This window comes from Ranitomeya imitator, chromosome 8 (assembly GCF_032444005.1).
Source record: "Ranitomeya imitator isolate aRanImi1 chromosome 8, aRanImi1.pri, whole genome shotgun sequence".
Taxonomy (NCBI): domain Eukaryota; kingdom Metazoa; phylum Chordata; class Amphibia; order Anura; family Dendrobatidae; genus Ranitomeya; species Ranitomeya imitator.
This window is the reverse complement of record NC_091289.1, coordinates 75,406,449-75,429,649: the sequence shown is the minus strand read 5'-3', so window position 1 is coordinate 75,429,649 and position 23,201 is coordinate 75,406,449. Positions and strand designations below refer to the sequence as shown.

At 45.8% G+C, this 23,201-nt stretch overlaps 1 protein-coding gene across 1 annotated transcript in view; it reads left to right on the top strand.

The window, feature by feature from the left end:
* The window catches only part of CHADL (chondroadherin like), a 239,187-nt gene that overhangs the window by 135,387 nt on the left and 80,599 nt on the right, over positions 1-23,201 (top strand). Inside the window, exon 3 of the mRNA XM_069737092.1 lies at positions 17,012-18,670. Coding sequence (XP_069593193.1) covers positions 17,012-18,670 — 1,659 coding nt within the window. The remainder of the gene's footprint in view (positions 1-17,011; positions 18,671-23,201) is intronic.

Here is a 23,201-nt window from a genome sequence, read left to right as displayed (position 1 = left end):
AAGGTTCCCGGTTAGTACCAGGGCGCGTCAGAGGGTAAGTATTGCGATATTTTTTATTTTAATTCTTTATTTTACACTTAAATCTGAATTCCAATACCAATTCCCGATATAAACATATCGGGAATCGGTATCAGAATTCAGATTCTAGATTAAAAAGATCGCCGACTTCATGGCCGACCCCACACAGGGGTCGGGTTTCATGAAACCCGACCTTGCCAAAAGTCGGCGACTTTTGAAAAATTTCGACCCGTTTCGCTCAACCCTACCTATGATGCACTGCACTATCCAATCATCTTTTGGCAGGGACAGGATGGCTATCACTTTGGAATACCTCAGACAGATCCTACAACAGACAACCCTTCAGGAAAAAAAAGTGTCTGCCATGGACTTCAATGCATATAGGATCATGACAAGATTTGCAGAGGAAAATCACATCTTGAAATCCAAACACCTCTTCCACCAATTTATTGTTGACATGTATGCAAAGATTGAGAGTGAACGTCATTTATATATCCGACTAAATCAAAAGAAGCTCAGGGCAGAGGAATATATTCACCCTTGAGATGCTGTTGCAAATGATGCTGATCCAAAAGAGTTGGGGAAAATGGTTATTCTTCCATCAACTGTCACTGGAAGCCCACGACACATGCATGAATACACACAGGATGCAATGACTTATGTGAGAAAGTATGGCCGTCCAGATCTTTTCATCACCATTACTTGCAATCCTGCCTGAGAGGAAATTGGAGGGCACCTGTTGCCAGGCCCAAAAACAGTGAATCGCCATGACCTTATTGCTCGGATTTTCAAACAGAAAATTTAAAAAATGACTGATCTCATCACAAAAATCACATATTTATGGTGAGGCACAGTTATGGATGTATTCAGTTGAATGGCAAAAAAGAGACCTTCCTCATGCCCACATCTTGATCTGGCTGAAGCAAAAAATACAGCCTACCGAAATTGACAATATCATCAGTGCCAAATTGCCAGACTTTCAGATTGACCCATTGCTGTTTGACACCATCCCAAAAAACATGATCCATGGTCCGTGTGGGAGTCTCAACCAAAATTCTCCCTGTATGATTGATGGCAGGTGTTCAAAGCATTACCCACGATCCCTGGTCCTAGAAACCCAAACAGGTCAAGATGGATATCCAGTCTACCTAAGAAGAAAGCCAGGGGATGTTGGTTTCACAGCAAAGCTCAAAATGTGTGTTGGATCATCACTCCAAGAGATAGAAATTGACAACAGGTGGGTAGTGCCTTACAACCCTTTGCTCTCAAAAATCTTCCAGGCCCACATAAATGTCGAATCTTGCCACTCTGTGAAATCAATCAAGTATATCTACAAATATGTCCACAAAGGAAGTGATCAAACAGTTTTTGAACTCCAGAAAAATGGACCTCTTATTGATGAAGTGGAGGCATTCCAGATGGGCAGGTATATAAGCAGCAATGAAGCTGTTTAGAGAATACTAGGATTCTCCATTCATGAGCGCTACCAACCAGTTGTGCATCTGAGTGTGCACTTGGAAAATGGACAGAGAATTTACTTTAACCCAGCAAACTTGCAGCAGCAGCTCCTAACACCTCCCAAGACCACCCACTTGGCATTTTTTGAGCTGTGTCAACAAGACACTTTTGCAAAAACAATTCTCTACTGTGACTTACCAAAGTACTACACTTGGAATGCCTCCAGAAAAACACTGGAATGGAGGAAATGGGGGCTTGATAATCAAGGCTATCCAGGGGTGAAAGCAACTGATACTCTTGGTCGCGTCTACACTGTTCATCTGTCAATGCAGAGAGCTTCTACATGCGCATGTTATTTAATGCTGTCAAAGGCCCTACATCATTTTCTGACATGAAGACCGTTGGAGGCCATGTGTGTGAAACATTCAGGGAAGCTTGCCAAAGAAAAGGACTTCTGGAAAATGATGGACACTGGGACATGACCCTCAGTGAAGCAGCAGCCACACAAAACCCAAAGCGACTAAGACACCTCTTTGCTATTATTCTAACAACCTGTAGCATTTCAAATCCTCTTGAGATTTGGACAAAGTACAAAATTGATCTCAATGAGGACATCCTCATGCAGATTAGAAGGGAAAATCCCCAGCAACTCATCAACTTCAGTGAGGAAATGTTCAATGAAACTTTAATGCTCCTTGAAGATCAGTGCATAGCAATGTCAGGAAAAGCCTTACAGTTGCTTGGTTTGCCTGCTCCAATAAGAAATCCTGAAGGCATCCAAATGTGTAGGGAGATGTTCATAGAAACAAACTACAATATTGATGAACTGACAGCATTTGTGTCTCAGAACGAGCCAATATTGGTAGCAGATCAAAGGGACGCCTATAACTACATTTTAAGTTTCAGTGAAACTAGCAAAGGTAGGATTGTCTTCCTTGATGTTCCAGGTGGAACAGGAAAGACATTTGTAATCAATATGCTCCTGGCAAAATTTCGACAACAAAAAAAGATTGCACTTGCAGTGGCATCTTCTGCAATTGCAGCTATGCTTTTAAAAGGTGGCAGGACAGCACATTCGACATTCAAACTACCATTTGACCTGTCTCATAGTGACAGCCCCATGTGTAATATTGCCAAGGGATCAGGACTGGCCAAATTGCTTCAAAAATGCAGTGCCATCATTTGGGATGAATGCACCATGTCACACAAAAGGGCTCTGGAAGCAGTGGACAGACTGCTGCAAGACCTGCGTAGCAGCAAATATATCATGGGAGGAGTAGTTGTTGTTTTGGCAGGTGACTTCCGCCAAACACCACCTGTTATTCCAAGATCTACCCCTGCAGATGAACTCAATGCCTGTCTCAAAGCATCGTACCTTTGGAGAAAAGTAAAGAAAATGTCACTGAACACAAACATGAAGGTCTACATGACAGGCGATGTTTCTGCTGGACTCTTTTCGAGCCAGCTATTGACTATTCGAGATGGCAAGGCACCAGTAAACTCAACCACAGGACAGATCACCTTCCCAAGCAACTTTTGTTGCATTGTGACTTCCATTGAGGAGTTGAAAGCAAAGGTTTTTCCAAACATTCAACTCCACTTCAAAAATTCTGTCTGGCTGTGTGAAAGGGCTATTCTAGTTATGTGAAGGAAACTGGTTCCTCCCACATCACCAATCCGTGATGTAACTACACAGGCACAGCTCTTCGGCACCCCCTTTGTCTCTCGAGTCAGTAAGGGAACTGCACTTAGAGCAAATGGCCGCCGGGGGGACTGCCCTGTTACCCACGCTGGGTATTCTAAGATTCGCAATCAGAATAAAAGGATCAGCCCGAAATTAATTTATGGCTTAATTGCCTTAAGGGCGCACTAGATAATTACAAGAAATATACAGTAAAAATATACCAAGAGTTACAGTCAGAGTAAAATATAACAATAATAGCACAAGGCTTAGAGGTATAAGGCTGGAGGTCAATTTACCAGGTTGAAGGTCGCTTGTGGAGACCGGGGAGCTCTGCGCTCCACAGGTACAAGATTTCTAGTTGCCGGGCAGCCCCCAAAAAGCATGTGCTTGCTCCCCTCTGGCTGGCATATGCCCTGTTCCTTATTTCATCATCATCTTCTTCTATTGTGTCTCACTGTCCATGTGTCCTGAGCTCTTAATCCTTCTGTGTCCCTCCCCCCTGTACCTGGGTAGGCTAAACAATCTCCACCTCTCAGCTTCCCTGCAGAATCTATTCCCAATACCTAATAAATGGAATAACTTCTCTCAGGATGATCTGATCAGTACACGGGAAGTACCAGCGCATGTGGTTTGTTCTGCTGGTCATACAGGGATCAAACCTGGACCCATTAGATCGCTGTAGGAGGCTGATCTCTATATCTCAGGTTCCAGAACTCTCACTGACCCAGGAGTTGCACTGTCAGATGCGCAATTTCTTCAGGGCTATGAGTATATTTGTTATGAGCCTGTACATCGGATGATGCATCCATAATTCATAATTTCATGTTGTAGAAGGTCCGGCTGGGAAGACAATAGACGCGTCCTTCTGTTGTCTTCTGACATGTATGCTTTAATTGAGCCCCCAGGCACCTCCATGCCCCCTGCTGGCGTGGCTTCCTCACTCAAGCTTTGAAGTGCCATCTGCCTGCTACACTGATCTCAGTCCATTACCATACTAAAGGGTCTTTATTCAAGTAGCAAAAAGGTGGGGACCAGGAGTGCTCATGTCCCTGCAGACGTGTGACCAGGTGAATTCTGATATGAGATAAAATGGAGTCAGGCCAAACACTGATAGGAGGCCAGCATTATGCCCCATATCCAAGACAGAGGTTGCTCCCTCATCACACCTCCCTGCTTTAGAGGGTGCTAGGGGGTAGCACATTCCTGTGTTCCCCCATGCGCTCTTCTGCACCTTCTCCTTGCTAGGAGAACCCATCAGTGTTACCATGGTCTCTGCCTCTTCGGTGGTGAATGGTGAAGTGATACTGCTGGAGAGCGATGCTCCAGCGTAGCAACCTCCCATTCATCTCAGAGACCGTGTGTAACCAGCTGAGGTGGTTGTGGTCTGTTTCCATGCTGAATTGGCATCCGTACAAGTATGGCTGCAGACGCTGCAGGGCCCATACAATTGCCAGACATTCCTTCTCCATTGTGGAATAGGCCACTTCCCTCGGCAGGAGCTTCCGGCTCAGGTACAAAAAGGGGTGTTCATGACCCGTAGTGTCGACCTGGTTGAGCACAGCACCAAGGCCAAAGTTGCTGGCGTCTGTCTGTACTACGAATGGCGACGTGAAGTCAACTACCTGCAGTACAGGAGAGCTAGAAAGGGCGGTTTTGAGTGCCTGGAAAGCTGTCTCGCAGGCGACTGTCCTGTCGACTGCGACGAGCAGCTTCTTCTTGGTGAGGTCCATCAGGGGCTTGGCCAGGGTACTATAGTGTGGAACAAACCTCCTATAGTACCCGGCAGTCCCCAAGAAGGACATCACCTGCTTCTTGGTCCTGGGGGAGGGCCAGGAGGTGATGGCATCCACCTTCCTGGGCTCTGGCTTCAGAGCTCCCCCACCTACCCGGTGTCCCAGGTAGTGGACCTCACTCATACCCAGCTGGCATTTTCTGGCTTAATGGTCAAGCCTGCTCACTGGATCTGCCCGAGCACCTGCGCCAGGTGCTCTAGGTGATCCTCCCAGGTGGGACTGAACATTGCAATGTCATCCAGGTATGCAGTCGCATACCCTTCCAGTCCCTCAAGCAGCGTGTTGACCATCCGCTGAAAAGTGGCAGGGACATTCTTCATGCCGAAGGGCATCACCGTGGACTAGTACAGTCCAAATGGGGTTATAGAGGCAGAGCATTCCCGTGCCTTAGGGGTCAGGGGAATCTGCCAATATCCCCTGTTCAGATCCATGATGGTCAGGTACTTGGCCCCAGCCAGCTGATCAAGCAGGTCATCAATGCGCGGCATTGGGTACACATCTGTGACCGTCACAGTGTTGAGTGTCATGATCCCAATGGCAGGGGATCACAAAAGGACAAGCACAAAAACAAAACAAGCTCTAGGGTGATGGAACCTGAGCTGACCGCGATCCTGAACCTAAACACACAACTAGCAGTAGCCGGGGAACGTGCCTACGATGATTCCTAGACGTCTCGCGCCAGCCGAAGGATTAACTTCCCCTATTAGAAGAAACACAGACCTCACTTGCCTCTAGAGAAACACCCCACAGAAATAGCAGCCCCCCACATGTAATAACGGTGAAATGAGAGGAAAGCACATACGTAGTTATGAAAATAGAATCAGCAAAAATGAGGCCCGCTAAAGCTAGATAGCAGAGGATACAAAAGTGAACTGCACGGTCAGCGAAAAACCCTTCAAAAAACCATCCTGAAATTACTTGAACTCATGTGCCAACTCATGGAACATGAGGAGTAATTTCAGCCCACTAGAGCAACCAGCAGCAAGGAATCACATATCTGCAAGCTGGACAAAGACAAAAATAAAGCAAAACGTGGAACAGGAAAATCAAAACTTAGCTTGTCCTGAAGATAACAGGCGCAGGGAGCAGAGGTAAAAAGACACGCTGATTACATTGATAGCCGGCGAGGAAATGACAAAAAAGCCAGGTTAAATAGGAAACTCCCATAACCTGATGGAACAGGTGGACACCAGAGACCGCAGAGAACACAAGTCACCCAGTACCATCAGTAACCACCAGAGGGAGCCCAAAAACAGAACTCACAACAGTTGAGCCCCCAGTAGTCCATGCAGAACCGCGTAGTTCAGTCCTTTTTAGGGACGAGGACTACAGGCGAAGCCCATGCGGTGTTGGACACTTGGATCACCCCCAGCTTCATCATCTCGTCTATCTCTTGACACATGTGCTGCTGCACCTCAAGAGAGACCCGATATGCTGAACGCCGGATGGGGGTTGATTGCCGGTGTCCACCTCATGGATGGCTGCCTAAGTCCTTCCAGGCAGGCTGCTGAACAGCTCCCGAAAAAGGTGTAGGGTGACACCCAGCTGGGAACGTTGGTCCTCTGAGAGCTGGTGGCCAACCCCCACATCCTCGATGGATCCCCCCGCCTTGGCTTGGGTGAGCAGATCCAGGAGGGTTTCTACCTCACCTTCCTCAGGAAGGTTGCACACTGGGTGGGCACAAGCCTCCCGCTCATGATGTGCCTTCATCATGTTCACGTGGAAGGCCTTCCTCCTCCCACGGGCATGGTCCAGGGTGACCAGATATGTGACGGCGTTGAGCTGCTGGTGCACAAGGTATGGACCCTCCCAGGCCGCCTGAAGCTTGTTTTGTGGGATGGGGACCAGTACCCACACCTTTTGACCTACCTGGTAGGTCTTCTCACAAGCATTCTGATCTTACCACTGCTTCTGGTCAGCTTGGGCCTGGGCCATATTGTCATGCACCAGCCGTGTCAAGGCTGTCATTCTGTACCGGAAGCGCACGACATACTCAATGACCAAAACTGCAGGGGTGGCCAAATCTCCTTCCCATGCTTCCCTCACCAGAGCAAGGGGCCCCAGTACACGTCGCCCATACAGGAGCTCAATGGGGGAAAATCCCATTGAGGCCTGTGGAACCTCCCGGTAGGCAAATAGATGGTGTGGGAGATACCGCTCCCAGTCTCTCCCGTGGGAGTCGACCAACATCTTAAGCATCTGCTTTAAGATGCCATTGAACCGCTCACACAGGCCATTGGTCTGTGGGTGATACGGGCTGGCTACCAGATGTTGCACCTGTATCTGCTTACAGAGAGTCTCCATCAGCTGTGACATGAACTTTGTCCCTCGGTCAGTGACCATTTCCTGGGGAGACCCCACTCTGGAGAAGATCTCCAGTAAGGCAGTGGCCACTTTGCCAGCCCGAAGGGACGGCAAAGTTACCGCCTCCGGGTACCAGGTGGCATAGTCCACTACCATTAATATGAAGCATTTTCCAGAGTGGCTGGGAGTTGGCAGAGGTCCAATGAGATCCACAGCCACCCTCGAGAAAGGCTCTATGATGATGAGCAGAGTTACCAGTGGGGCTTTGGGGTGCCACCCCGCCTTCCTCACCCTCTGACAGGTGTCACACGAACGGCAGTAGGCAATTACCTCGGTCCTCATTCCAGGCCAGTAGAAATGCTGCACTAGCCTGGCCCTGGTTTTAGTGATCCCTAGGTGACCAGCCATGGGAATCTCGTGTGCCATCTGCAACAATTCCGCTCTGAATGGATAGGGTACCACTAACTGTCGGTCCCTGGGCCATGCCTCCAGTGAACCCTGCTGGACCATTACCCGTTACAGCCGTCCCTGGTCCCAGATCACCCCCTCGCAGTCTGATTCCGTGGGAGGCTGTTCCGCCTGCTCCTTGAAAGCTTTCAGGCTAGCATCAGGCTGGGGCGGGACCACACCTGAAAGAATCCTTTCGCTGCAATCATCATCTTCATAGAAGAACCTCATACTGTGGACTAAAGCACTACGGTGAGAGAGGTAACCTCAGCATTATGAACTTTATGCAGGTTGATCTGCAAGTTCATTAACTTTGGGGAATTTTGTGCATTAGCTGTTGAAATAGGACACGCTCTGGACTCAATTAGCTAGGCATTCATGATAATACTTGGACTTATTTGTTTTTATTCCAAACAATTGATTGGCTGAATTTCATTTCAATTGTACCCCTAATAAATATGTCTTCTATTTTAATAACTTAAAAAGATGTTTTAGCGCAAACTATGTAGTATGAAAGGTGAGTAATTAAACCCTGACAAATTTGTAAACAATATTTGGAAGTGTTTTATAACACCAAAGTGTACAACAGACCACATAATACTGTATGAATGAGGAATTGAAGCCAGAAAAAAATTGAAATTCTGGTTTGTAGTGTTAGATATCACATAAATGTTCCCTCACTACAGAATACTGTATGAGTGAGAAATTTAACCCAGGAAAAATTTTAATCGCTTTTTTGGAGTGATAGATTTCGCAGTAACCCAGACCACAGAATACTGTAGGGGTGAGAGATTAAACCTAGAAAAAAATTTTAATCTCTTTTTTGAGTCTTATATACCACCAAAATGTATCCCAGAGCACATAATACTCTATGGATTGAATCCAGATAAATTTGTGAATGTTTTTAGAGGGTTAGATATCACAGATATTTACCCCAGACCACGTAATACTCTATGAGTGAGTAATTTAATCCAGGAGAAAATGTCAACAATATTTTGAAGTGTTATATAACATAAAAATGTACCACAAAGAAAATAATACTCTTTGGATCAAACAATATATTACATTTTTTTCACACAAAAAAATTGCTGCATTTATATATTTTACAAGTGACTACATGGCCCTAATCGCTGTCTACAGACTGTATCCTGCCACTGTCCCTGCTCCTGCGACTCTCTCTCCCTCTCTATGCTAAATGCAGAATGTACTATATTTTTCAGACTATAAGACACACTGGACCATAATATGCACCTAGGTTTTAGAGGAGGAAATTAGAAAAAAAATTGAAGCAAAAAATGTGGTCAATTCTATACTTAATATACCCTATCCTGGTATATATGGTCCCCTCATCCCCATCCTGGTATGCATGGCTCCCTCACCCCTATCCTGGTATACATGGCCCCCTCATCCCCATCCTGGTATGCATGGCCTCCTCATCCCTATCCTGGCATGCATGGTCCCCTGATCCCTAGCCTGGTAGTCATGTCCCCCTTATTCCTAGCCTTGTAGGCATAGCCCGCTCATCCCTATCCTGGTAGGCATGGTTCCCCTCATCCTTATCCTGGTATGCAGGGCCCCCATCTCTGTCCTGGTATGGATGGCCCTTTCATCCCTATCCTGGTAACCATGGCCTTCTCATTCCTATCCTGGTATGCATGACCCCCTCATTCCTACCCTGGTATGTATGGCACCCTAATCCCTATTCTGGTATGCATGGCCCCCTCTTCCCCATCCTGGTGTGCATGCCCCCCTGTGTTAGGTTTGGTGGATTGCACCAAATAGAAATGAATAACAAATAAGTTGCAATCGCAACCCGGGGTCCACTGTGCAGTAAACTACTGCTAGTATGAACAAAGACAGATCAAAAACTAGTGTACGTTACTCCTTAAACACACTGGGTTAACTCCACACAGTGTGATTGGAACACAGAAACCCAAACCCAGATACTACTCAGATGCACAGGGAGATGAGTACCTACTCAGCTAACCACCGAGGGGTACAGGAACAGTAAGTACCAGCTCAGCTAACCCCCGGGTGGTACAGGGAAGGTAAGTACCAGCTCAGCTAACCACGAGGGATACAGAGAAGGTAAGCACCAGCTTAGTTAACCACCGAGGGGTACAGGGAAAATAGAAAGTGTGCAATACCCCGTTAGAACCACTGCAAAAGAACACGTGAGTACAACTTGCTCAGTCGTGCAATACCCTGTTACCCCCACAGGGAAGTATAGCATACATACGGGACAGAAACAGAAAAAACTCAGTCAGCAAGAACACACAGCAAACCTCCTTTTCGGAGGAGCCGGAATTCTAATGGCTTGATGCCAGCCCTGAACTCATACAGCCAATCTCCTCTCTGGAGGTGCTGGAATTCTAATGGCACAGGGCCAGCCCTGAACACTTGCTGACACAGATCCCTGATGTCCCACTGGTAGCTGATACGGTGCAAAACACACAAAATGCACAGAAAGAGCAGTAGCGTATCCACCCACACACACCAAACACAAGTGACGCTAGCATACCTGCATGCTTCGCTGAAAGCCCTTTATGCACCAGGCTCCACATCACCAGAGCAGAAAGCATTCAAGCACCAATGACAAGGCAGCACATCACGGACATGCTCAGTAAGGTGAGACCAGAGTAACAAACAGTGCCTGCGATACATACCACCCGGCACGGAAGTCCCGGCCTCTAACACACTCATCCCTATCCTGGCTTGCATGACCCCCTCATTCCTACCCTGGTATGCAAGGCAGCCTCAATCCTAGCCTGGTAGGCATGGCCCACTCATCCCTTTCCTGGTATGTGGGGCCTCCATCTCTGTCCTGGTATGTATGGCTCCTACTTATCCTGGCATAATTGCCTCCTGTGAACCATCGCACAGGGGAAGGGGTGTGCCAACTTCACCCACCTCAGGGGAGGGGAGAGAAAGACCCAGCAGGGATCTGCTCTCTGGCACCATCACTTGCCCCAGGTCAGTCAGGGAACTGCACTGAGAGCAAATAGTTACCGGAAAAGCTTCCCTTATAGGTATGAGTTATTGAGGTGCTCCCAGTGAGAGGGGCTATACATCACCAGCCCAGGCTGGGAATATATATATATATATATATATATACCTCCAGGCCATCACTGTCAGAGTTCCTCACTAACACAGTATGGTATGCTGCCACCAGTTCCTCGTTCGATAAAACCCCCGTCCAACAGCAGGCTTATATCGGGTCAGAAACCAACCCAGGTAGCGTATAATAACTAACGGAGCATGCGGACGTGGGGATTCATGAATCAAGATAACAGAGCAGCCCAAAATTAATTTTATATTTAATCGCCAAAAGGCACACTAGAAATATACAGGAATGTATTTGCAAGAACAGATATGCAAGTATACAGTCAAGAGTGTAGTACTAGGGTAGGGTATAGATAGGCTGCAATTACCATGTTATGTATCATGTGACAACAGGGAGGCATTAATGGATCACAGGTCCCAATGTTTGTTAAGTGATTCTCTGGCCACGTCAGCTAACGGGCCTCCTGCCAATAGAAAGACTCCAAAATGAGGAGCTGCCTATTATCCCCTAGGCTGCTCCCTGCCATATGCTGTGACAACCGCTGGGCTGTGCAGCCTCTGTCCTCCCATATCCGAGTGCCTGGTTTTCCAGCCAGAATAGTGGATGTCCAAAAATTTCCGCCAGAAGCTCTAGATAGAATGGTAGCAGTGCCACTGGGTTCTGCTGGATTTTATCTGTGCAGGGAGACCAAATATGCCTACCATATTTAATTCCTGGTAGCTATGCTTTATAGCTCAATAATGCAGAGTTCTACAGGTGGCTGCCGGGTACGGGCATGTGGGGAAAGGAATGCTGATTTTGATTATGTGCTCGGCGATATTGCATTCTGTTATTATAGGTCATTTTCCAGATTCCATCTCGAAGACCCCTGTGCTGGTCTGAGATCTGTAGTGCCACGAGGTCTGCTTGAGTCAAACAAATGACTCTAGTTAGCTGGTCCTGCACAAGAATTCACACCCCTGTGATAATTGTGGAACTTGGGGCTGGAAAACACAGGGTCTATGGTCATTCAGGCCTCCCTGGAGAGAGCTTTAAAGGCCTGTTTGCTTGGGCTAATTGAAGAAAAAAACTTCGTTTTAGCTTTGTCAAAGCTTTGTCCCTCATCAAAGCTAAGGCGAAAAGTGTGTCGGGCCGTGCGGGTCCACTACTGGGGTATGTACAGTTTCGGCAGTATATCACGATAGCATCTCTTTACTGGCGCAATGATGTTTTCTTATGCACTGGCATGTTTGTGTCTTAGTGGTTAGGCTACTTAATATAGCCACTATTTGGAATCCTTTACTACTATTGACTCACTCTTTATTTATTTCCTTGAGAGGATTTATATTTGCACAGCATTCACTTTGTTGTCTAGCATGGAATGTTATTTAAATACTAGATTGTGGCCCGATTCTAACGCATCGGGTATTCTAGAATATGCATGTCCCCGTACTATATGGACAATGATGATTCCAGAATTCGCGGCAGACTGTGCCCGTCGCTGATTGGTCGAGGCAACCTTTATGACATCATCGTCGCCATGGCAACCATTATGACATCTACGTCGATACTGTGCCCGTCGCTGAATCAGAAACGTGAGATGTCTACGTCCTTTATGACATCATCGTCGCTGTGCCCGTTGCTGCCTGGCGGACTCGACCAATCAGAGACGCAGGATTTCTACGTCGATGCTGTGCCGGTCTCTGATTGGTCGAGGCCTGGCGGCCTCGACCAATCAGAGACGCGGGATTTCCAGGACAGACAGACAGACAGACAGAAAGACAGACAGACAGACGGAAAAACCCTTAGACAATTATATATATAGATATTTGTCAGTGGTCACTTTTTATTATAGAACTTTGTGATGTGAGTGGGTTTTTATTGTAGCCTATACATGAAGTAATTATTTGTATATTAACTTATATCTATGCGCAGAAAAAGTATATATACGTAATTATATGCAAAGTCATTCTATTTATAGTGTGTTGCTGAATTGATATATGAAGTAACTATTAACTACTGTATGCTTGGATGGTATAATAAATAGTATACATTATTATCTTATTTATTTCTAATATTTAACTTATTTATGATTAATTAAAATGTATCTCTCTATACGTACTGGTCCAACCTGGTTTTTGGTATATGCTTCCCCCATACTCTGAACTCTCTACCCCAACACATCAGACTCTCGCCTACCATAGAAACCTTCAAAAAGAACTTGAAGACTCACCTCTTCCGACAAGCCTTCAGCCTTCAGTGATCCTCAATCCACTGAACCACCGCACAACCAGCTCTACCCTCCCCTAGTGTACCCTCACCCATCCCCTGTAGACTGCGAGCCCTCCCGAGCAGGGTCCTCTCGCCTTCTGTACCTGTTAGTGCCTTGTTTTTGCGCATGTTTATTGTACTTGTCTATATTTGCCCCCTTTTCACATGTAAAGCGCCATGGAATAAATGGCGCTATAAAAATGTATAATAATAATAATTTCCTACATAATTTGGTGTCGTCAGCAAAGACTGACACTTTACTCTCAATCCCATCCACAAGGTCATAAATAAAGAGGTAAAAAAGAAGCGATCCTAGCACAGATCCCTGTGGCCCCCACTGCTGACTATATACCATTTAAATATTGGTACCACATCAGCCATCCTCCAATCCTGTGGCATCACCACTGTTACAAGAGAGTCTAAGATTATGCGATAGAGTGGTCTGTCAATTACTGAGCTCAATGCCCTCAGTATCCAAGGATGAATGTCATCTGAGTCGGGGGATATGTCAATATTTAATTTGTTCAGACACAGGCGTACTTCTTTTTGTGTTAAACTAGTTGTATTAGGTGGTGAAATTTGATTTTTGCCTTGATAGGAAGGTGTTATTGTTTATAAGACATTACAGTATGGCTACATGTTTTTCATTCTGTAAATATGTTACAAATGTTTTAAAAGTTTAAATGCACTGGCCATTTCAGTTAATATTTTAGAATAGGCTGTCAAGTGTACACATGATAAAATGCCATATTTCTGCCGTTATGAGGTGCATCCAGTATATTACTTGTATCCTACATTTTTCACCAGCTTACCCCTCTGTGTGTTTTATCTCCAATTTTCAGTTGTCTCTGATTTAGTGAGTGGAGACAAAGTGCTGTTTTTCATACACATCACACAGAGAAAGTGATTTTTGCTCTTCATTCTCTGTGTAATATGCAGAGAGAAGCAGAAACAGCATAAAGAACAATATAGAGCAACATGGAGGATAATACACAGCAGCACTGAGCAGTGCAACAGTGAATCCATCACTGAAGTTAAGTAAATGACTACTTTAATGAACTGGAAGTCCATCTTGCAAATGTGAGATTTTTTCAGAAAGGATGATGAGTTCAGGAAATGGGAGTGAAGATGAAGTGGCTCATAAGTGGAAAGTGAAGTATATTTCTATAACATATTAAATTAATGGTGCTATATAAATAAATAATACTACTAATAATAATAATCAGTAGCGTAGCTACTGGGGGGGCAGAGGGGGCCATTGACCCGGGCCCTGTCACATGAAGGGGCCCACTGGGAGGCGGCACTGCCACTTCCGTCATGAGGCACAATACAGCACAGGAGGAGAGCAGTAAAATGCCTGCTCCCCTGCCTGACGGAGATTCTGCATGCTAGTCGGACAGTGGCCAGTTGCAAATCTCCCTCCTGCACTGTATTGTGCTGACCGACCTCAGGAGCTTCTCCCGGGCCGTAGGTTTCTTCCATCTGCGTGCACGCTGGGATTGGCTCAGGGCAGGCACGCTGGGTCCTAGTGCCCACCTACATTTCACTCAGATACTTCCTGGTCCTGCTGCAAACGTCATTGGTAAGTGGGGATAACATGTATTAGATTGATAGGCATGTCATAGTCACTGGGGGATAAATGTGAGAGGATGGGGGTACTGTGGGGCTTAGGTGGGGGAGGGGGACAGGGCACTGGGGCATGAATGTGAGAAGATAAGGGTATTGTGAGGGCTGAGGTGGGTGAGGGGGCGACAGGCACTGGGGGGCTGATTATTAGATGGTTACCAGATTATATGCACTCCATCACATGTAATAGTTGTTCTCTGGGATGGGGAGGTAGGGGGCTTATTATACTAACCAGCTGGGTAAGCCATAAACTACATCACATTTAAGCATCACTCCAGCATTTTTTTTTATTTGACTGCTGGATTGGCGCGATAAGGGTATGTGCACATATTGTGGATTTGGCGGTGGATTCGCAGCAGTTTTCCATCCGGTTTACAGTACCATGTAAACCTATGGAAAACAAAATCCGCAGTGCACACGCTGCAGAAAATTCCGCATGGAAACGCAGCGGTTTATTTTCCGCAGCATGTCAATTCTTTGTGCGGATTCCGCAGCGTTTTACACCTATGCCTTAATAGGAATCTGGAGGTGTAAAACCGCAGGTGAAATCCACACAAAACCAACAAAATGCGCAGTAAATCCTTTGGGGAATCCGCAATGTGTGCACATACCCTAAGAGGCGCAGTTACAGCTGCTGCTCTATACTCAGAGCGGTGACTGAAACCTTGCCGGCGCCGCCCCCGAGGCTGCAGTGAGGAATAAAGCTAATTTCCTCCTGGCAGTGTGACTCTCAGTGCAGGAGACACACAGTGTCAGAACACTGTTAACTATTATATTGTGTTTTGGGGGACCAATGGGGACATCATTCTATGTATAGGGGAACTCTAATGGACATCATACTGTATGTACGGGAGCTGTGGGCCCATCATACTGTGTATAAGAGTGCTGTGAGCACACCATACTGTGTATAGGGGAGCCGTGGGGGCATTATACTGTGTATAAGGGAGCAGTTAGCTCATTATACTGTGTACAGGGGAATTGTGGGGGACATCATACTGTATATACAGGAGCTGTGGGCCCATCATACTATGTATAGGGGAGCTATGAAGGCATTATACCGTGCATAGGTGAGCTGTTGGCCCATTATACTGTATATAGGTGAGCTCTGGGGGGCATTATACTTTCTATAGCGGAGTTCTGTCAGCATAAAACTGTGTATAGGGGAGCTGTGGGCTCATCGTACTGTGTATAGGGGAGCTGTGGGCTGATCATACTGTGTAGAGGGAAGCAGTGGGGCTCATCATACTGTGTATAGGGGAGCAGTGGTGACATACTGTGTATAGGGGAACTGTGTGATCATCATATTGTGTATAGGGGAGCTGTGGGATCATCCTATTGTGTATAGGGGAGCTGTGGGGGCCTTATACTGTGTATAGGGAAGCTGTGGGCTCATCATACTGTGTATAGGGGAGCAGTGGTGACATCACACTGTATAGGGAAGCAGTGGGGACATCATACTGTCTATAGGAGGGCTGTGGGTTCAAAATATTGTGTATAGGGGAGCTGTGGGGGCATTATACTGTGCATAGGAAAGCTGTGGGTCTACCATACTGTGTATAGTCAAGCTGTACACGGAGGCTACTTAGGGGACATTATTATATGTTAAGTGGGAACTTAAACATTATTTTTATATGGGCACTCAGAGTACTGAGACCATCAAAATTTCATGTGTGGTATTATTACTTTTTAGGGACAAAATGTGAAGGGCACTATCACAGGGCATTAATGTTTACTAGGGGTGAATTTTATTATGTAGAGGGCACAAATGAGTCATTATTACTATGTAAGGGGCACAGTGGTGGCATTACTATGCTCAGTATTGGGGTATCAGCAGAATGAGGAGTTTGTGCAGGTTGGGGACGGGGCTGGAAATGTGAGAAGTCTGATGTGTCATCATAATTTCTGCAGATGAGTCCTGGGTGGAGAAGTTGTCATGCCGGTCTGGGCCAGATGGAAAAGACGAGAAAAGTGAACGATTCCATCAGAAAAAAACGTCATCTGTAAGTTATTATCTGTAACTGTGCTGTGATCTCTTATATGGTCTGTAGGACTGGTATCTACCAATATATGGTCCTCATATAGTAGTATCAATGTTTATTTTTGCATATAGATATATTTTCTTTTTCAGTCACAGTGCGGTCAACTGCTGATATTCCCCTATGCTCACAATTAGGGTGCACCATGTAGCTGTAGTCAGGGGTACCTCGTTAGGGACCCACTCAGATTTTTCGCCCCCCCCCCCCCTAAACTAAAACCCTAGCTACGCCTCTGATAATAATAACATATATGAGAAAATGTATGATATTTACTTGTATAATTGATTCATGTAAAGTTTGTTAAAATGACAGTGACCACTTGTTTTTTCAGTACACACAGAAACTGATCCTCCAGAGGAATGAACTAAAAGTAATCCCTTCAGGAGCATTCCATTCAACTCCATACCTAACTCATCTCAGTCTACAAAACTGCAGCATTGAAAGAATAGAAGAAGGGTCATTCCGAGGTCTTGGACGTCTACGATACCTCAACCTTGGCTCCAATCGCATAAGTTTTATACAACAGGAGTCCTTTGATGGACTTTCTTCTCTTGAACAATTGATACTTGAGAAAAATCGAATTGAGGAGATAAAGCCAGGAGCATTTAGCCAATTAGGATTTCTAAGCTTTCTGAATCTCGAAGACAATTTCTTGGTCTACTTGCCAGATATGGTTTTTCAGGGACTCCTGCAGCTTAAATGGATGAGTCTTTCTAAAAATATGATTAGCATTGTGTCACTTGAAACATTTGCAGCGCTTCCAAATCTGAAAAGGTTAAGTCTTGATCATAATGAACTACAGTACCTACCAACTGAAGCATTTTCTAGACTGTCTGGCCTTACTAGACTAGAGCTGGGATGGAACCCAATGACCTTCATTGTAGAAGAAGCTATCCAAATGGTGTCTCTCAAACAACTCCTCCTGAACAACATGGCACTGCAGGATGTGTCTTACAAGGCATTTGAAAAAAGCAAACAACTCTCCTTTATCGACATGAGTAACAATCAGATCAGGTCGATTCAACCACTTTCTGGAGTGGAACAACTAAAACGTCTAGACTTGACAGGAAACACGATCATCTGTGATTGCTTTTTGAGACCCTTTAAAGAATGGGCAGTTTCGTTAAGGTTAAAAGTTGATCTGATTTGTGCTGGCCCTACCCATTTCCTTGCAGATCACTTAGATTCTCTCAGAGCTATAGATCTGAAATGTGGAAACTTCCCAGAAGATATTTATAAAATAACAGTGGTCACAGAAAAACCAGAAGAGAAAAACTCATGTCCACAAAGCTGTGACTGCAAAACAGACGTCAAGCATGCAATTTGTGAAAATAAATCTTTACAGGAGATTCCCACAGGTTTCCATATGGACACAACTCTCATTGATCTACGTAAAAATTCTTTCCGCTCTATTCCTAAAGGCTCTTTTTTGGATTTGAAAAATGTAGCATCTCTGCACCTACAAAATTGTGAGATTAATGACATACAGCCAGGAGCATTTATAGGGATGATAAATTTGGTTTATGTCTATTTATCACATAATAAGATTTCCTCATTAAACCCTGAGGTCTTTCAGGGAACTACAAAAATTGGCTATCTTTTCCTTGATCACAACAGGTTTACCAATATTCCAAAAGAAACATTTAAGCTTCTTCCAAACCTCTTTTCACTGCATATGCAAAAGAACTCAATTGACTCCCTTTCTAACAACAATTTGCTTGGGGCACAAAAACTTCGCTGGTTATATCTCACCGGAAATAAAATTAATTCCATTGCTCCATCAGCTTTTCGGAATGTAAAAGATTTAGAACAACTGTACCTTGATGATAATGCGCTATCAGAGGTACCAACACAAGCTCTTAAAGGAGTGCCTAAATTAACAGAGTTAAGGCTATCCAAGAATCCCATCAAAAACCTTGGAAATGGGGCATTCTTGCCAGTATCTCAATCATTACAGCACCTATATCTAAACGACATGAGGCTGCAACAGGTACAGTAAGAATTGTTTGTTCTGGCGATGTTAACACTGGTCAAAAAAGGTCAAAGTCTACTACTTGATAGTAACTGACTGTAGTTTTTCAAATGGAGATAAGAAATGCAGGCTACATCTTTAAAAGCATTTGAAAATGTGAGTGAATGAGCTTGAGAGTGTGTTTTGTTCTTATGTTTTGTCTGATATCCAAGAAGTATCATTTCTCCTTGTGGAAATTGACATGCTAAGCTTGCTGAGATGAAGAAACTTAAAGCCGCAATGCTCCTCTGGGAAAATATGCTACTTATGCAAATTGTCTCTTCAGAGAGGAAGAGAACTAGAACTCTAGTGCCAGCTATTGGAAGGTAGCAATCCTACAAGTCAATGTTGACCCTTTAACGAGTCTTCTTACATGACTTAGGATAAAAGCCAAACCAAAATCTCAATTTGCAGACACTGTCACTTTGCACTGATGAGGGGCAGTACCCTGAAACACAGTGACTGCAAATTGAGATTCTGGTTTGGATATTATCCTAAGTCATGTGACAAGGCTCGTTAAAGGGTCGACATTGACTTGCAGGATTGCTACCTTCCAATAGGTGGCACTAGAGTTTTAGTTCTCTTCCTCTCTGAAGAGACAATTTGCATGTGTTTTGTCTAAAAGGGGTTATCTGGGATTATTTTATTTTTTCTGATAGGGCTAAGAACTGACAGGCAGGTTACTAACTACCTGCCTATTCTACCCTATGCTGGCTTAAGGTACCGTCACACTTAGCGACGCTGCAGCGATACCGACAACGATCCAGATTGCTGCAGTGTCGCTGTTTGGTCGCTGGAGAGCTGTCACACAGACAGCTCTCCAGCGACCAACGATGCTGGTAACCAGGGTAAACATTGGGTAACTAAGCGCAGGGCCGCGCTTAGTAACCCGATGTTTACCCTGGTTACCATCCTAAAAGTAAAAAAAAACAAACACTACATACTTACCTACCGCTGTCTGTCCTCCAGCGCTGTGCTCTGCACTCCTCCTGTACTGGCTGTGAGCACAGCGGCCGGAAAGCAGAGCGGTGACGTCACCGCTCTGCTTTCCGGCTGACCGACGCTCACAGCCAGAGCAGGAGGAGTGCAGAGCACAGCGCTGGAGGACAGACAGCGGTAGGTAAGTATGTAGTGTTTGTTTTTTTTTTACTTTTAGGATGGTAACCAGGGTAAACATCGGGTTACTAAGCGCAGCCCTGCGCTTAGTTACCAGATGTTTACCCTGGTTACCAGCGAAGACATCGCTGAATCGGTGTCACACACGCCGATTCAGCGATGTCTGCGGGGAGTCCAGCGACCAAATAAAGTTCTGGACTTTCTTCCCCGACCAGCGACAGCACAGCAGGGGCCTGATCGCTGCTGCCTGTCACACTGGACGATATCGCTAGCGAGGACACTGCAACGTCACGGATCGCTAGCGATATCGTCTAGTGTGACGGTACCTTAAGAGAGATCACAGACTGCTCCTGATGCCATTCTGCTGTTTTACGTCAACAGAGAAGTTCTTCCTCCTCTGGCCTGCTCTCTAGATGGGGCGTAACTGACGGGTCATGCTGACACAGAAGTTATGCAACAGTGAGCCGGCTGTTAATCATCATGTCATCGGCACTTGCGTCCCGTCAACAGAGCAAAGCAGAAAAAAGCAACAGTTTCATAGCTCCCAACTGCCCTGTCAGACCTTTTGTCCCAGCTTTTATACTCACCATTCCTCGTTGATCCTCCTTGGGGTGCGGGACTGCTCTCTGCTCAGTGCATAAATTAATGTGTATTATTCAATTGTTCCCCCTCCTGTGATCAGATTTCCCAAGGACTCAAACATCTAGGAGCCACATCCCACAGCGATGTATATAGGAGGTTTTGGTAATCTTGACCACTATTGCAGGCAATGAAACCAGAAGCAAATTATGCATGTCCATAGAGACACATTGTATATCTAACATTATACTGATGTGAAGAAAAAGATTTTTGTCCCTATAAAAGTAGTAAAAATAATAAGCAGTTACAAAAATTTTAATATTTATTTTTGTTTCCACTGTAATGAAACCCACAACCTTAACATTTCAGGCAGGCAGGAGCTTAAGCTGCTGAGCCATAAGCTCTGATGATGCAAAGGGGAGAATTTTGTATACTTAATACTGATACATTGTGCACAATGGAAGATTTCTAAGTAATTGGATAAAAGAAGGAGAATAAATGAGATTTTTTTTCATCGTTTAAAATTACTAAAAAATAATAAAACACTTGATAAAAAAAGAATAAATAATAATAATAATTTTATTTATATAGTGCCAACATATTCCGCAGCGCTTTACAAATTATAGAGGGGATTTGTATAGACAATAGACATTACAGCATAACAGAAATCACAGTTCAAAATAGATACCAAGAGGAGTGAGGGTCCTGCTCGCAAGCTTACAAACTATGAGGAAAAAGGGAGACACGAGAGGTGGATGGTAACAACTGATTTGTTATTCGGACCAGCCATAGTGTAAGGATCGAGTGTTCATGTCAAGCTGCAGGCAGTTAACAGCCTAAGTATGTAGCAATACAGACACAAAGGGCTATTAATGCATAAATTGTATGAGAACATGATGTGAGGAACCTGATTTTGGTTTAACTTATATGAATGGGCACAGGGATAATTAGGTTAATGCGTTGAGGCGGTAGGCCAGTCTGAACAAATGCGTTTTTAGGGCATGCTTAAAACTGTGGGGATTAATCGTATTAACCTGGGTAGTGCAGTCCAAAGAATTGACGAAGCACGTGTAAAGTCTTGGAGACAGGAATGGGAGGTTCTGATTATTGAGGATGCTAACCTCAGGTCATTAGCAGAACGGAGAGCACGGGTAGAGTGGTAGGCTGAGACCAGGGAGGAGATGTAGGGTGGTGCTGAGCCATGGAGTGCTTTGTTAACCCCTTCCCGACCTTTGACGCCACGTAGGCGTCATGAAAGTCGGTGCCAATCCGACCCATGACGCCTATGCGGCGTCATAGAAAGATCGCGTCCCTGCAGATCGGGTGAAAGGGTTAACTCCCATTTCACCCGATCTGCAGGGACAGGGGGAGTGGTAGTTTAGCCCAGGGGGGGTGGCTTCACCCCCTCGTGGCTACGATCGCTCTGATTGGCTGTTGAAAGTGAAACTGCCAATCAGAGCGATTTGTAATATTTCACCCATTATAACGGGTGAAATATTACAATCCAGCCATGGCCGATGCTGCAATATCATCGGCCATGGCTGGAAATACTAGTGTGTCCCCACCCCACCCCTCCGATCGCCCCCCCACCCCCCGATCTGGCCGGTACACTGCTCCGGCTCCCCTCCGTCCAGTGCTCCGCTCCCCCCCCGTGCTCGTGTCCGCTCCCCCCGTGCTCCAATCACCCCCCCGTGCTCCAATCACCCCCCCTGCACTCCGATCCACCCCCCCGTGCTCCGTTCCACCCCCCGTGCTCCATTCCAGCCCCCCCGTGCTCCGTTCCACGCCCCCCGCGCTCCGTTCCACCCCTCCCGCGCTCCGATTCCCCCCCGTGCTCCGATCCCCCCCCCGTGGTCCCCCCCCACCCTATCATACTTACCGATCCAGCCGTGGTCCCGTCCGTCTTCTCCCGGGCGCCGCCATCTTCCAAAATGGCGGGCGCATGCGCAGTGCGCCCGCCGAATCTGCCGGCCGGCAGATTCGTTCCAAAGTGCATTTTGATCACTGAGATATAATCTATCTCAGTGATCAAAATAAAAAAAATAATAAATGACCCCCCCCCTCTGTCACCCCCATAGGTAGGGACAATAAAAAAATAAAGAAATTTTTTTTTTTCCACTAATGTTAGAATAGGGTTAGGGTTAGGGGTAGGGTTAGGGTTAGGGGTAGGGTTATGGGTAGGGTTAGGGGTAGGGCTAGGGTTAGGGTTAGGGGTAGGGTTAGGGGTAGGGTTAGGGCTAGGGTTAGGGTTAGGGTTAGGAATGTGCACACGTATTCTGGACCTCTGCGGATTTTTCCGCTGCGGATTTGATAAATCCGCAGTGCTAAACCGCTGCGGATTTATGGCGGATTTACCGCGTTTTTTTCTGCGCATTTCACTGCGGTTTTACAATTGCGATTTTCTATTGGAGCAGTTGTAAAACCGCTGCGGAATCCGCACAAAGAAGTGACATGCTGCGGAATGTAAACCGCTGCGTTTCCGTGCAGTTTTTCCGCAGCATGTGTACAGCGATTTTTGTTTCCCATAGGTTTACATTGAACTGTACACTCATGGGAAACTGCTGCGGATCCGCAGCGTTTTCCGCAGCGTGTGCACATACCTTTAGAATTAGGCTATGTGCACACGGTGCGGATTTGGCTGCGGATTCGCAGCAGTGTTCCATCAGGTTTACAGTACCATGTAAACATATGAAAAACCAAATCAGCTGTGCCCATGGTGCGGAAAATACCGCGCGGGAACGCTGCGTTGTATTTTCCGCAGCATGTCAATTCTTTGTGCGGATTCTGCGGCGTTTTACACCTGTTCCTCAATAGG